At 34.2% G+C, this 16,731-nt stretch overlaps 1 protein-coding gene across 1 annotated transcript in view; it reads left to right on the top strand.

Moving 5' to 3' along the window:
• Positions 1-16,731, top strand: part of LOC136025547 (carbonic anhydrase 2-like) — a 44,044-nt gene that overhangs the window by 18,936 nt on the left and 8,377 nt on the right. Inside the window, exons 4-5 of the mRNA XM_065701575.1 lie at positions 3,744-3,849; positions 8,945-9,175. Coding sequence (XP_065557647.1) covers positions 3,744-3,849; positions 8,945-9,175 — 337 coding nt within the window. The remainder of the gene's footprint in view (positions 1-3,743; positions 3,850-8,944; positions 9,176-16,731) is intronic.

Genomic DNA, 16,731 nt, shown 5'->3' with positions numbered 1-16,731 from the left:
TAGACGGAAGAAGATGTTCATGGATGGAGTAGATTAAGGCAATTATAGATTCATATGGAATGACGGATGAACGTAATAGTGAATATGATAGAGGTAGGAATAAAGAAATGTGGGTGCCAGATCAAAATGTCTGATTCTCAGGGGTTGTATCCTAGGGTAAAAGAGGCATGGGGAGGGGAAGTATATTTTAAATCTGGACCATCTAGGGAAGATATTAAGTGGGTCATTTCTTATATAGGTAATTTTATGCTACTAGGAGGAAGAAATAGATTTTTTAGGAAGGGTTAGAATGAAGACTGGTCCTTACACTTGCCCGATGGGTGGAGAATGGGAGGAAATCTATTGCATTTTCTGGGGTTTTTGGAGTAGATGAGGGGGATGAGCCTTGGGTGGAAAAACACTCTAGGGGAGGGAGGGGGTGTTTTAATAGTATCAAGAATCTGGCGCGGTTTATTTGAGTAGGTGTAACGCATCGTGAGAGTGCTACGGAATGACTTTGTTTTGCTTGTTTGTATTAGTATTTTTGAGTTGTTTTCTTTTTTGTAATTGGATTTGTATGTTGTTGTTTTTTTGTTCTTTGCTGTTGTTTTTTGTTCTTTTTTTTTACGTTTGTTTGTGGCCGTGACTCTGCGGGGCTTTTCAAGTCAAATATACCATACTACTACTAAACTATAATATATCGTGTACAAAGCGTATTGAAACGGAGACCTAGCTATGAACTACACTATTTTCAAGCTACGCCTAAGTAAGCTAAAAGAATTCAACATTAAGAGGTCAGTAAAACCCCCTCAACTCCGATCTTTCTTAGTTTGACTTCCATTTTAAAAAAGCCATACAGGTGCCCATCCTATCAATTTTTTTTATTTTTCTTACTAGATTTTTTTGCAGATTCCTATAATCTTTATTCAACAATCAAATTGGAGGGGGGAATATAACCATATAAAGCTTACACAATCTAAAAACTACAAACGCTTTAGAAAATAACTCTTAATTAGAAAAGTCTTGCGTGCTGTCTGCTACCCCAAAAATCATACAAACCTGACAATTTTAAGCTTTCTTTAAGTCCTCCCTCCCTCAAAAAAAGTGATAATTGTCCTTTTAAACTAATTTTTTTTCAATTTTTTTAAATTTACCTCATAAGAATTTTAATTTTAAACTATATTCCACATTTAGCCACCCGAAAATTGATAAAACTTAGAAAACAACGTTTTGCATATAAAATACTCGTTTCTTTTCTCCTCCCACGATTGAAGCATTCGAGCGGAAACCCTCATGCCACAATCTTCTCATTTTACGATTTCATTCCAATCCTATTTAACAAACTGGTTTTATTCTTTTTCATACTATTTAAATTTAAGCAAATTTACAGAAACAATATCGACCATTAAAAGACAAAAACATCGTAATGACGCCTAACCTTTTCCATTATCTATTATTAACTATCAAGTTTTTTCAAATTGCTTGTGAAATTGCAAAATCACAGATGCTGGGGAAAATATCGTTTAAGTGAAAAAGTCTTGTGGCACTGTCTGCTGCCCTGCATTACACAATTCTGATCACAACCGATTTTTTGGGACTGGAATCTTCCCCACTCTAAAAAAAATATACTTTTGAATCAATTAGCTTACTTCTCAAATATATGTAAACCCTTTCCACTGTCGGATTTTTTCTATGCTCCTTTTACCTTTTTTTTCAAATTTTACTTCTGACTTAAATTTTTTTCTGATTTTCTGTAATTTATAATATATTCCCCTTTTAGAAAAAAACCTTCATCTATTCTTCACGCTGTTCGAAATTCTTTTTTTGTCTTTGTTATTTAGAGGGTATTTTTATTAAAATGTTAAAACTAGCACCATAAACGAACAGCCGGCCTCCTTTTGAATAAAAAAGTTGTCAGCAATATTTTAAATCACTTATAGAATAAAGTTCTAATTTTCAAGGAATGTTTTGGGGGAAAGAAGAAATCACTTGAAAAAAAAAATTACAAAAACCGTAGATTGCTTTGACAAGAATTAAAAAAGACGAAACAACCTTAACCAAAAATTTTAAAAGACGAAATTACTGTACCAAACACCTAAAAACTCAAAATTACTTGAATAAAAGCTCAAAATTACATGAAAAAATTAAAAACGACTAAATTTTTAATTTAAGTTTGGAAAACACGAAAGTATATCTATAATACATAAAAGCATGAAATTACTTGAACGAAAAAATTAATGACTCGAAAATGATAAAAAAAAAGGTCGTGTAAACTTGACATTAGTTGAGTGCTCATTTATTTCTCTTTTTTTTCAGGGGTTATTCTATTGAACAAATGGTCGTAGAACATTGCGAAAATAATCATTCGAACCTAAATTAAAAGTTCTAGTGACCTTTTCAAGTGACCAAAAAAATCGGAGGGCATCTAGCCCCCTTTACATGCCCTTTTCTTACCAAAAGTCAACCTACCGAAATTTTTAGATAACCATTTTGTTTTGTATAGTTGAAAGGTACAATAACTATGTCCTTGGAGATAAAATGACCCCCCAAACCCACGGAGGAAGGGTCGTAAGGTATGAAATTTTGCCATTGTTCACATATAGTACTTGTTATAGTGAAGCATACTGACATTTTTCAGGGGGGGACTGGGGATGGATTTTCTACGGGGAGAATTTCCAATTGGGATGGAAATTTTTGACATTTATCTTTCCAGGGTAGATTTTAAACGGAAGGGGGGAGAATTTGCTAGGATTCTTGCATAAAATTCATTTTTTTTAGTCTTACTTTCTTGTTGGTTACCCCATTTTGCATGTCGAAATGCTTTAGGGGAATTTTCCCAAGAAATTTTGAGTTGAGGTTTTTCTGGGATATTTTGCACTTGGAAGGGGGAATTAGTAAACGCATAAATTACCCCTCGGTGTGTTATCACCAGAAGAAATTCACCATAGGGAATTTTTGCAGGAGAAAGTTTCTATTGTGGGGAGGGTTAATTTCAGGAAAATATTTTCCATAGAAGTGGCTATCTCCCATTACCTTTAGATTAAAAATTAAAGGATTGAAATTAAGTAAAAATAAGTTTATTTTCAAATGAAAGTACGCTAAGGAGTATTTTTCTGGTGTAATCGTAAGCAAAAATTTTCAGGGGCAATTATCCGGAAGCAATTTCCTAGAGGTAGAATTGTAGGTTGGAGGAAATTTCTACCGAGGAATTTTTACGTGGGGGGATTTTTCATGGAGAGGGATATATTTCCTGGGAATATTCGAAAAACGGTCATAAATTAGATATAAAAAAACAAGTTTTATCTACTGAGAGTAAGGAGCAACTTTAAAATTTAAAAGAAACCGAAATTATTCAGAGTGTTAGGAGGACTTCCACTCCTCCATTGCCTGTTTACGTTAAATTTTCAGCTTTTATCTCAATTCTTTAAGAAAGGTTCCTGAAACACAAGGGTCGTGTTATTATAATCGGAAACTTTTATAGAAGTTCTTAAAAAGCTTTAGAGTGAAGAGTAATTATATTAGTATATTAGGGAATCCTCCCTAATATACGAGATAATTTATGTTAGTTTCAAATTTTAAGGTGGTTTAATACTTTTAGTAGAAATGAATTTTTTTTATTTAGTACTTAAAAGAGAGGTCTCAAATTACACCAAGAATTACTATTTTCGTCAAAACTGGCTGAGATTCCTTTCCTTATCGACCGTTGTTGGTTTTTTTTTCTTTGTCTCCTACTGGAAAGTTTAAACAACTTTTTTGGTCGACAGATTCCCAGCAGAATTACATTTGGTACATTGGAACACAAAATATGGGAACTTTTCCGATGCCCTACAGAAATATGATGGACTGTTCGTTCTTGGTGTTTTTGTCATGGTAAGTTGTGGCCCTTCATACACGGGCAATAATTCTTCGTCTATTATATCTTATTAAAATTGTTATTATTGGTAGTAGGATAGCAATATTTATTTCTTTTTTATATTTTCCGTCAAGATCATGTAGGTATATCAAGGTTTCTCATTTTCCCGCCACTCCTTCATCCATTTTAATTTCCAGGTGTTATGTATATTTCCAATTTTATAAAAACAATTGTCTTCCATGAAATACCCCCATCCCCGTCCATAAAAATATCTTTAAGTTAGGCATGATAATAAAACATAGGTATAAAAATTATAAGGGTTGTCACCCTCCTCAGCACCTGAAGTTAAATAAAACGTAACTCCTTGCCTTATTGCGTATAAAACCAATTTTTTTTAATGAAAGTAAGGAACAGCATTAAAACTTCAAACGAAGAGAAATTGTTCCGTAAATGAGGAGATCTGCCCCTTCTCCAACCACATTCTTTACGCTAAAGTCATAAAGGGTCTTTAAAATGCTTCTTATTTATATTCAACAGACCTTGTATTTTAGGGTTTTTTTCTTATAGAATGATGACAAAAAGTCAAAAATTAGCGTAAGGAGTGAGGGATGAGGAAGGGACAGTTTTCCTTGCATACAGAGTAATTGCTGTTTGTTTTAAGTTTTAAAGTTGCTACTGAATTTCAGTTGAATTATGTTTTTGTATAATTTTGAAAAATTTTCAAGTCCAGCCAGGAATTCCCCCATTCCCTCCATGTGTAACACTTTCCCTAGAGAATTCTCTCCGGAAACTTTCCTTCCCTTGAAAAATTCTTCTTTTGGAACCTCCCCCCCCCCCGCAAAAATTCCTTAGAAAAGTTTTTCATATGTTTATCAATAACAAATACTAAATAGAAATGATGGGCAAATTGCACAGCCTAGAGACAATTCTCCAAAGCCTGTGGGGACCAGTCCTTCCTCCAGACACATAGCTATTGGAGCTTTCAACTATGCTAAACCCGATGGTTATCTCAACATTTGGATCGGATGTCTATGAGGAAAATAGGGGGCGTTGGAGTTAGGCAAATTGTCATCCATCTGTTCACTGATAAGAGACAGTGCAGCTTTCAATTTCAGTTCAAATGAGCCCTCTTCCGGTCTTCTAGAGTCATTGGTTAGATGGTTGCATACGATCATCCCCGGGAAAAAAAGAAATAATAATAATAATAATAATAATAATAAACCTACATCCGTGATCTTTCTTCTGAAAAAAAAAAAACAAAGTTTTACATTTTAGCAGACAGGATTTTAAATCCTTTGCAGTAATATTCTCTGAAAGGCAAAATCTAATGGTGTGTTGTTTTTTTTTTATTGCTTGACTTATTGAGCGTGTTTCACCCCTTTTTCAAGAACCAGGCAAATTTCCTCAGGATTGTAGCTTTTGATATTTAGCATTAAACCTTAGGACTTTTATATATTTTTAATCAGCATAAAAAGCTAATTCCTTGATGCAACAATTTTTATTCAAATTCCCTTTGTAGGAGTTTTGGTTAAGTCAATTCTTATTTTCGGTTCATTACCACAAACTGTTTGAAAGACGCATTAACTACGTTTTGAATAAAAGAGAAACAATTCTAAAAATTAAAATTTAATTAAAGCTTATATTATAACTAGTTAGCAAAAATTAAGCTTTATTTGATTCAAAGAGGATCACCTGGTAAAAGCCCAGGGACTTATTTCTTTCAGATTATAGTCTTCTGGGGGAGGAAATGATTTTCAGCTTGAGTAGAGAGTCGTTTAGAAGGGACATGTTAAGCAAATTTTTTACTCATTGGACAAACATTGCTACTGGGACATTTCCCCTGTTCCCCTCTATTTTTGCCAAGACACTCAAGTCAATATGATCCTTGATTTCATTCTACAAAGATTTTTGCAGAAAGGGGTGAGTTATTACCTCCTTAAGATTAACATGGTACGCTTATTTCTGCTATGTACCTCCTAATAAAGAGATTTTAGAAGTTAGATCACATTGTGTAATTATTTAAGTTATCTTTCATTAGAAACTCGTACGAAAATGTGCTTTTGGAGCCTCGGGACCAACTGAACACTACTCTTGATCTCGCAAACCACATCGAGTCCCGCAAACCACAGGAACAAAGATCCTCGTTGGGACTTTTGAGCCAAAATATTATCACCGAGGAATTTCTAATTTCATAACAGGGATACAATTTTTTTGTCGAGGTATTAGTCTGGTCTCTGTAGGTAGCAAATTACTTAGCAATAAAATACTCTTTAGACTGAGAGACGCTGTACACAAAGTTTTAAGAGAAGAATAGTGCGGTTTTAGAAAAGGTAGAGGATGTGTCGACCAAATTTTCACTCTTAGGTTGATAATAGAGAATTTCTTGAGTAATCAAACACCTTTGGTCCTCAGTCTTAATGATTGTGAGTAAGCTTCCGATTCTATTGATAGAAGAGCTTTAGCAAAGGTTTCATCCTTGTAATGGTATACCATACAAACACATTAAAGGGATTAGTGGTTTCTACGAGAGTAGCATTGCTGCGGTTAAAGTAGGAAATGAGGTCAGCAGCTTGTTTCGCACTAAATCAGGAGTTAAACAACGTTGTGTTTTATCGCCCTTTATATGGATCATTTGATGGATTTTGTGTAAGAAGCACAGGAAAGGCAGTAGAAGACCACAGAATCAAATGGGGAGGCAAATCTCACCGTGTTTGATTATGCTGATGATAGAAGCATCCTAGATGAAATTGTGAGCAAAATGAATGAACTTTTAGTGGTTTTGCGAGTTCAGGGTGCTAGAATGGGCTTGAAAGTTAATGTTAAGAATACCAAGTCACTAAGACTAGGAATAAGTGAAGATTAAAGGTTGACGCTGGGCAACGAAATGATTCATCAGATGGACAGCTTCACTTACCTTGTAGCATTATTAGTAAAGACAGCGTTAGTCGTGAAGCGTTAAAAGTAGAATAGTCAAAGATCAATGTTTTTTTTTCACAGTTAAAAAAAAAGTTTGGAAGAACAGTAAGATAAGTGTGCAAACCAAGACTAGAATATAGGAAGCTACAGTGGTGACGGTTGTCAAGTGCGGCTGTTAAGCATGGGCGCTCTAAAAAGCAGACGAAGATTTGCTAGATTTTTTCCAGAAAAATTGCCTACGAATTGTTCTTCCCATTCGGCTGAATGACCATATATAACCATATTTAAGTGTGATTTTATCCCGCTTTGCAAGGCTATAATGAGAGAAAGTTTGAGGTGGTTAGGGCACGTTCTGTGGATGTATAGTGATGGATTGCCGAAGATTTTCCTTCTCCGCAAACGGTCTAGGGCTAAACGGAAAGCAGGTCGTATGTGGTTGCGGATGGAGGATGTCATAAAGAAAGATTTGAAGGAAATGGGAGCTTTCTGGGAGGGTGTAAAAAGGGTAGAAACTGATTCAGGAATTTATCTTTAAGACAATTATTTTTTTATTTTAAAGAAATTAAAAACTGTTTTCAAATCTTACGCAATCACTTGAAACAGGAAAAAAATTATTATACAAAATCTCGACCCTTTCAAAACTTGAACTATTAGAGTTTGTCCACAGAAAAAATCAATAGGGAAAAATGCAGACCAATAATGGAATGGTAAAGACAATTAGAATTTTTGATGGAAGCTCAATCCTTAGCCCTTTTAGAAAACACAAACCTTTTTGCCAATTTTGCTGCTACAACACCTCTATGTAGTTCCCAACTCAAATTAGAATCAAGATAAAATCTAACACTTAAAAATTGTTATAAGAATACACTATTACGACAAATTGTATAAGAGATAAGGTGATCTTACAACCTTATATGCCTAAACCTTATACATAGTTTAAAATAAAAGCAAGATCGAAATTGGTCCCTAGACTCAAGGATCTGTTTTTGAATCCCCTTCGTGCAACACTGTTTTCTTTTATGCATTCTCTTATTAAGTTAGCCCTTTTGTCTGGTGATAGGTTTGTAGTATCTTTGTAGGGTTTTTGTCCAAACATTCAATTATAAGCTGCCGCTGCTTTGATTGATATTCCAGACGAAGGACTGAATGCCATTTTGAGATAGTAATTGAAATAGTAGCTGGATCACCTTCAATGGTAACACTGGAAGGACTGTTTTTCTAAAGACAGGGAATTCAACTCTGGAGGATCGGTTTAAAACCTACGTCATAAATTTGACTTAGTCATAAGTCAATAGAGTTAAGGTGCTTAGGACTGCAACTATATTATCCGCTGAAAGAACAAAACACAAGCGACTTTTGTCGATAGATAGATCAACTGGGCTTGGTAATTGTTTTCAGTAACCATTCTAAAAGGATTTTTGTGTATTGCAGCATTTAGACCAAATACATTTTTAAAACAATAGCGTATATCTTTCGTGGAGATGAAAATAAAAATGATTTACTGCACTGTCTAGGGAGAGAAAAAAATGCTTTTGATTGAAAAATGGAGTTGAAAGCACTAGAAATGTCAATCGCCAAAATATAAAGGCTGCTATTTTACTCTCAGAAGATATTCTGAATCTTATGGTTTATTTTTCATCAAGACCACACCTTTCTTTGGAATTCTTCAATTTTTTCTTAATTTTTATGCAGATCAACTTATTTTCTTTAGCTTCATTAATATTGTCATGACTATTATTCACGAAGAGTAATGTATCAAAAGCGGTTTTATTTGAAACCTTGGCTTATTATGTAATTAAAAACAAACTGATTTTAATCTAGTCATATTAATAAAATAGAAATAAAATACATAAATTAAAATGATAATTAACAATTACAGCATGAAATCTGGTGTAGGTAAAATTTTGAATCACCGAAAATTATTTCTTATTAATAAAGAATCATATTTTAATTTTCAGGAAAATTTGTATCAATTCCTGAGTAAAACAATGATCAAACTCTTTTTTTTATTTCTAATAGTATTTCAAAATGTTTGAGGAAAAACTGAGATTTTTTTAAAACTAATATTTGTTTGCCCTATTGATTCTTACTGTAGTGTTTAAGCTGCAATATTTCGGCCAAATAGTACTTAGCATAAGCTGTAACATTTTATCTGTATTATAGGTAATTTTACCCTGTAAATAAATCTGTTTTTAGGAATCAAAAAGCGATAATCCCTATCTTAATCCTATTGTTGACATGCTCTCAGAAGTTCGAGTTGCTGAGACAAACACTTTTCGAAGCAATTCTGGTTTTCGAGTAAACGATCTTCTGCCCAAGGACCTTGGAAAATTTTACAGGTACCGCGGATCATTAACCACTCCCAGCTGTAACGAAGTAGTTGTCTGGAACGTATTTGCCAACCCAATTACAGCCTCTAAAGAACAGGTATGTATTATGGTACTTTCTCATTGCTATTTGAGATCCTTTCCAGTAGCTGAAGATCCTGAAGAGTTTTTCCTAGTCAAGTCAAGAAAATACCAATGTTTTTGTGCCGAAGCAAATTAACGACGATGCTCCAAAGAAAACTAGCAAAACAGTTAAGGTGTGCATTAAAAAATATATAGCATATGCATAAAAATCTATCAAACCTACAATATAATATCCCATAAAAACATTTGCAAAAAGTACATAATATATACTTCCATAAAAATCTATAGAATTCATTTAATAATCTATAAAATATACAATAAAAATGTAAAAATATCTACTACTCTACTAAATGTATATAAGGGTGCCTCCCATGAACTACAAACTCTAAAAACTTACTTTTGATCGCAAGTATCTATAAGGAACAGTCACTGTCATAATTATGATGTTCTCAAGCTACTCCCTTCCTATTAATTCGCTTTTTAATAAGTTGCAGGTATTACTGCAACCATGATGAATTTTTAAGAATCCCTTCCAATGATAATTTTTAGAAGATAATTTTAATGACAACTTTAGGATAAAAAGCTTGACTATGCAGTAAATAAACTAAATTTTGAGGAATAACATTATTTAATAATGCTTACTGTAATTATTGTGAACGATTGGCCAATGTTAGTGGAGTCAATAAGGAATTGTAAAATCCGTTGTAATACTAAATAACTAAAAAGACTATTGCAGAAGTACTATTTTTCTTTGCTTCTCGTCAACTGTTGGTTCTTAATGCCAAATTTCAAAATAAATTAAAATAATCATTAAATTTTAGATATATCTAGCCTATGGTGAAATCGCAAAAGGAGAAATAGTATGAATAAACTAACAAAAGCTGTTTGATCGCAATGAGACAATAATCTTTCATTGTAGTGTTTAGTTATGACGAGGAACTCAACCCCATCGTTATCCTGATTTAAGTTCCTTGGATTACAAAGATCTCTCTTCACTATTACTTACCCTTCAAACACAAATCTATAGTTAATTCTAACTATATAGATAACCAATGTCTTTGGTATCTGCCGCGGCAATTTTTGGCTCGTTTAGGTTTCAAAGGTAGCACATAAGCGGTGCCTAAGTAAAGAGTGATAAAGCCTAACTTGAATAGTATTTTTTCATGCCCTTTCGTACGAAAAGGTGGACATTATAACTTGAAGGAGGTTCATTCAATTGGAAATTGGAAGTTCTGGTGTTTGTGCAAGATTCAAGGGTAATTGGAGGGCAAAAAACCGCTCTTCCTGCAACATGTTTTCCTACAAACCCCCAAAACTACCAGAACATCCTGTCAAAATTAAATATCACTTTCTTCAAAGAAATTAATAGGTTCAACAAATATCCCTGGGATGACACGACCCAAGACGACCCAACAAGGGGCAAGGGTTTTCATTCATGCAAATTTCCATTGTTTATACATATGTTTTATAATGGAAAAGGAGGGGCATGTTTGATCCTGGGTATCTAACTATGCTAAGGGTACTGATTAGAAAATGTCAGGTAATTTTGAGGGAGGGGGGCAGAGTTAAATCAAAAGACACAAAGTGCATCCACGTTGTCAAAATACCGTGCTTGTAATGTGTCCGGAACGACTAAGGGTACTACAGTTGACACTTCCAGAGAACTATATGGGCGATGCAATAACGATGAACAACAAACTGTCTTCCCATCACACGAACAGTTAGTGGACACTGTAATAAGGATATTTTCAAAACCGTGAATTGTAGAAGTAAACATTTAATATTTCCACTATATATCCAGATGGACATCCTAAGTACAACAAAAAAGGAGAATGAAGGGAAATTGCAAGTGAATACTTTTACAAGAAAATTAAAATTGAAAAATTAAATGATTCAGTCCCAACACCTTTACTCAGCTTAAGTTCAGCTTGGTATCTAGAATACCAATAAGGCTGCCTAAAAAGCAGGAATTGCTTTAAAAGCTCCTAATACGATTTTGGTTGGATGAATTAACTTGCTTGCCAGTACTAGCTTAACTTGGGCTATACTAAACTTGCCAAGTTTGTCCTTAAACAGATCTGAGGAAAAGGGTTGGGTATTGTAGCCAAGACCCTCTTTGTAGAATTTTGTTCGTTTTTAGCTTAAGATAAGTAACCAATTTAATCTTTACTCTCTTTGGGATTTATTTATTTATCTGTATCAGCATTGTTATTTTTATGCTCGTAATGATTGTCTATATCAACTTCTGTTCGTTTCGGGTTTTATTTGTTCTTCGGTAATAATTTCTGGTAGTTTTATACTATAGGTTGTTACAGGATTCTCTTTCTTCTTGTTAATTAAATAAAAAAAAACAAGTTTTTTCAACTGAAAGTAAGGAGTGACATCAAAACTTAAAACGCACAGAAATTACTTCGTATATGAAAGAGGCTGCTTCCTCATCAACGCCCCGCTCTTTACGCTAAGTTTGACACTTTCTCTCAATTCTTCTTTCTAAAACAGTAAAAAAACTTTAGCGTAAAGAGCGGGGCGTTGATGAGGAAGCAGCCTCTTTTATATACGAAGTAATTTCTGTGCGTTTTAAGTTTTGATGTCACTCCTTACTTTCAGTTGAAAAAACTTGTTTTTTTTATTTAATTTCTGAATGTTTTTGAATCAATGCATGTTTTGATTTTGGCTCTCCGCAGAGGAATAATCAAAACGAAATTTGCATTTTTTTTTTGGCTCAATGGCTTTCTCATAATTTTGATCGAATGATTTTGAGAAAAAAAGAGCGGGGACGAAGCCTAGTTGCCCCCCGATTTTTTGGTTAATTAAAAAGGCAACTAGAACTTTTAATTTTTTACGAATCTTTTTATTGGTAAAAGATTTACGTAACTTATAAATTAGCTTACGTAAAGAACTTTTGTATTCTCATGTTTTATAACATATATGAGGGGATTCGCCCCATCGTCAGTACCTCGCTCTTTACACTAAAGCTTAAATTTTATCCCAATTCATTAAGAATGACCCCCTGAATCACAAAAGCCGTAGAATAAGTAGTTGAAATTACCGAAAATACTTTAGCGTAAAGAGCGAGATATTAGAAGGAGGTGAGCCCCTCATATGGGTGATAATTTCTGTTTGTTTTAAGTTTTATTGCTGTTCCTTACTTCCAGCTGAAAAACCTTTTTCACTTTTATTTTTTAATTTTTTTTTTTTAAATAATGCTAGTAAATCCTGCTCTCCCTTCATGGAAATTTTCTTCTCCCATTACAAATTCTCGAAGGAAAGTTCCCCAAGCATATCCGCCTCTTCTCAACCCCTCCCCCAAACCAAAAAAATCCTCCTGAAAACGCCTGTATACTTCCCAATAACCATTACTATATGTAAGCACAGGTCAAAGTTTGTAACTTGTTGCCCCTCCCACGAGGACTGTGGGGGAGTATGTCGTCCCCAAAGACATAGTTATAAGGTTTTTCGACTACGCTGAATAAAATGGCTATCTCAGAATTTCGATCCGTTGACTTTGGGAAAATAATTAGCGTGGGAGGGGGCCTAGGTGCCCTCCAATTTTTTTGGTCACTTAAAAAGGGCACTAGAACTTTTCATTTCCGTTAGAATGAGCCCTCTTGCAACATTCTAGGACAACTGGGTCGATACGATCACCCCTGGGAAAAAAAACCAAAAAAACAAAAAAACAAATAAACACGCATCCGTGATCTGCCTTCTGGCAAAAAATGCAAAATTCCACATTTTTGTAGATAGGAGCTCGAAACTTCTACAGTAGGGTTCTCTGATACGCTGAATCTGATGGTGTGATTTTCGTTAAGATTCTATGACTTTTAGGGGGCGTTTCCCCCTATTTTCTAAAATAACGCAAGTTTTCTCAGGCTCGTAACTTTTGATGGGTAAGACTAAACTTGATGAAACTTATATATTTAAAACCAGCATTAAAATGCGATTCTTTTGATGTAGCTTTTGGTATCAAAATTCCATTTTTTAGAGTTTTGGTTACTATTGAGCCGGGTCGCTCCTTACTACAGTTCGTTACCACGAACTGTTTGATAGTTTAATATAGCTTTTTGTTTTTCTAAAAAAAAATTACTTTCCCGATTATTGTTTAATTGATTTCTATTTATTATTTTTTATCGAAGTTTATTGCTTAATATTTTGAAAATATCACCAGTTTTTCAGGTTTATGGCTCTGAAATTAAGATGTCTGATTCTGATTTAGATTATCAAATGGCATTAGGTTATCTAAGCGTTGGCTTTGATTTTGTTAAACATAGATATTTATAAACTTCATACAATTTAAAATTACAGTTTGGAACGGTTCTTGAACTAAGGTTTTGATTAAACAGTAAATTGTGAATAAAATAATTGAAAGAATTCTCCTGGTAGAATGTTTAAAAGATTATATATGAATGGAAATTGAATTGGAGACTGAATAGGCTATGTATCAGAGACATTACTCAGCTCTCTTTATTTCTGACTCTTTAAACTCCGTCATTTTTATTCATTTGTAGCGAGTAGTGATAGCGTTTGCTGGGTGTGGCGTCGTAAAAGATATCATTACGTTAATTGCCCATAATGTCTTTTGATCGGGTTCAATATCTCTCTTAATATTTCCTGGAAGTTTAAGCTTAATATATTAGCGAATTTTGAGAAATTTCATATACGCCCTTTTGAAGGAATGGATTCAAATAGCTTTTTGATTTATTTAAAATGTATACTTAGCTTCCCCCTGAAAGTTTCAACTGAATACCATTAAACTTTCCATAGCAATTGCAGACGCACCCATTTGACAACCTGGATGAACATAGAATGTGATCTACCAATTAAAATCTAGTGCTTTGTATTTTCAGTTTCCATTATATTGACTGTGGAGACGTAGAAACCATATTCTTTTATTATTCAATTAATTGAAACCGGAACCGTGGTCATATTCCCTAATTTGCTTGAATCCTATCTGAAACCACTCTCATAAGGGTAAACTAAAATCTTGTGCAGGAATTTTTACAATCAAGGCAGGATGGGTGTTTTGCTATTGGGCACATTTTCATCATACCTGAAGCCCCTCTGACATGAAAAACACTAACTTCATCCATATAGAAACATAGCCTTTCATTTTAAAGAGGTATCCTCTACATAGTTTACCTGAGTTGCACAAACTAAACTTGTTATTTAATCTAATGCTTATTTTATAATATCACCCAAAATAAAATTCCCAATGTGTTCAAACACTGAGGATTAATGTGGAACATGGTCCCTAAACACTTCCGTATTTTATATTCCTCCAGAAATGTCCCATTTCTTTTAAATCTTTCTTTATGACATCCTCCCACCCCAACCAAAGACAACCTGCTTTCCGTTTAGCCCTTGACGGTTGGCCAAAAAAGTCCCTAAACACTTCCGTATTTTATATTCCTCCCAGAAATGTCCCATTTCTTTTAAATCTTTCTTTATGACATCCTCCCACCCCAACCAAAGACAACCTGCTTTCCGTTTAGCCCTTGACGGTTGGCCAAAAAGGTCAATATTCGGCAATCAGTCACGCTTCATCCACAGAACGTGCCCAAGCCATCTTAACCTTTTTCTCATTACAGCCTTAGAAAGCGGGATAGAACCACATTTTTCGTAGAGCCTCCTGGTTGAAATGCGGTCAGTCAGTCGGGTACCCAGAACAATCTGTAGGCGATTTGCCTGGAAAATATGTATCAAATTTTCATCTGCTTTTCGAAGCGCCCATGCTTCAGAACTAAACTGGATTACTGTCTTCATTGTAGCTTCGAATAATCTAATCTTGATTTGTAGACTTGCCACCCTATTCTTCCAGACTTTTTCAACTGTGAAAAAATACTCTGAGACTTGGCTATGCTACTTTTAGCATATTCACTGCTCCCACCGTCTTTACTAATAATACTACCAAGGTAAGTGAAGCTGTCCACCTAATCAATCTTTTCGTTACCCAGCGTAACGTTTTCATCTTTACTTATTCCTAGCCTTTGTGACTTACTCTTGTCAACATTAAGCTTTAAACCTATTATAGTACCCTCAACTCGCTAAACTTCTAAGAGTTCATTCAGTGCACTCACTCTTTCATCTAGGACGCTTAAATCATCAGCATAATATAAATCCAGAAAAGTTTTTCATCCCCACTTGGTCTCCCATTACCTTTCCTTTGCTCCTTCAGACAAAGTTCATCAAAATAATGGACCGCACTGTTCTTCTCTTATCACTTTGTCAACAGTATCTCTCATTCTAGAAAATATCATATTACAAAGTTATTTGCTACCTAAAAAAAAAACAGGCTAATACCACGATAATTACCAAACTCACTCCCATCATCCTCCTTATATAGTGGTTTAATTAAGGTTTTCCTAAAATCTCTAGGTAATCCCAGTTTTTAAAACTATATTCACAATCTTCAGTAACTTATTTCTAATCTCAGAGTCATTGTATTTAAGAAAGTCATTAACTGCAATATCAGCACCTGGGGCCTCATTATTTTTTAATCCCTTAGGAACCATAACTAGTACTTCCTCAAAAAAAAAGTCTTCCTTCACATCCATGGTATCACAAAATTTTTCCTTTTCGTCTGTATCTTTTCCTGCAACTCTTGTTTAATACATTGCCAATATTTTCTTCCCATCTCTTTTTAACTCTATCCTTATCACTAGTCTTGGCCCCATTCCTATCTTTAACTTTGACAAGTCCGGAAGGACTATTCCCTCTCAATTTACAGACATCATAGTATAATACTTTTCTATTATGGCATCTAATTGAATCATCCAGGTCCTCGGCAATTTTATCTATGGCTTCCGCTTCACAACTTCTTATTTTATATTTTAATGTATTCTTCACTTGCTCTGCATTCCTCTTGTTTTAATATTATCTCTCACTCAGATAATACTTTAACAAGCCGCTTCTCATCGGTATTAAATACAAAACTTCTCCTTTAATTTTACTAGCTGCGTTCCTATTTTTCTTTCCTAAGATACCATCAGCAACTTCACAAATTGTTTTCCAAAAATCATTCCAAAAATATTCTACGTTGTCAAATTTTAAACACTCTAATTTAGTATTCAAGTTTTCCTAGAAAGTTTCTCTCAAATTCTTATCCTGGAGCTACCAGCATCATAAATATCTGGGAAGTAGCTACCCTTCCGAAATTTCAGCTTTAGTTTAACCCTAGACACTACTAGATGGTAATCTTTACTTTTAACATCAGTAAAAGCACTCCTATATGCCCTAGTATTTTGTATTGATCCTACACCTTCGTTATAGAATAATATAATCAATAAGGTTTTATGTCTTATCATCACATGAATACCACTTTAATTTATGGGTCATTTCATGAAAAAACTCTTTTTATTGGTTATAACTAGATTTTTATACCCGAAAAATTGCAGCAGTCTGTAATCATGACTAGTTTCTTTTTTGCACCAAATTTACCTAGGCTAGGATACCATCTGTCCCTATTTCTACCGACCTGTGAGTTAAAATCTCTTAATAAAAACACCATATTTCTGCCTAAGACCCTGTCTATTTCCCCCTGTAACTGTAAGTAACATTAATCTGAATCACCAGTAT

This window comes from Artemia franciscana, chromosome 3 (genome assembly GCF_032884065.1).
Source record: "Artemia franciscana chromosome 3, ASM3288406v1, whole genome shotgun sequence".
Classification (NCBI taxonomy): Eukaryota; Metazoa; Arthropoda; class Branchiopoda; order Anostraca; family Artemiidae; genus Artemia; species Artemia franciscana.
Note: the sequence above shows the minus strand (reverse complement) of the source record. Positions and strands in the feature narration are given on the sequence as shown.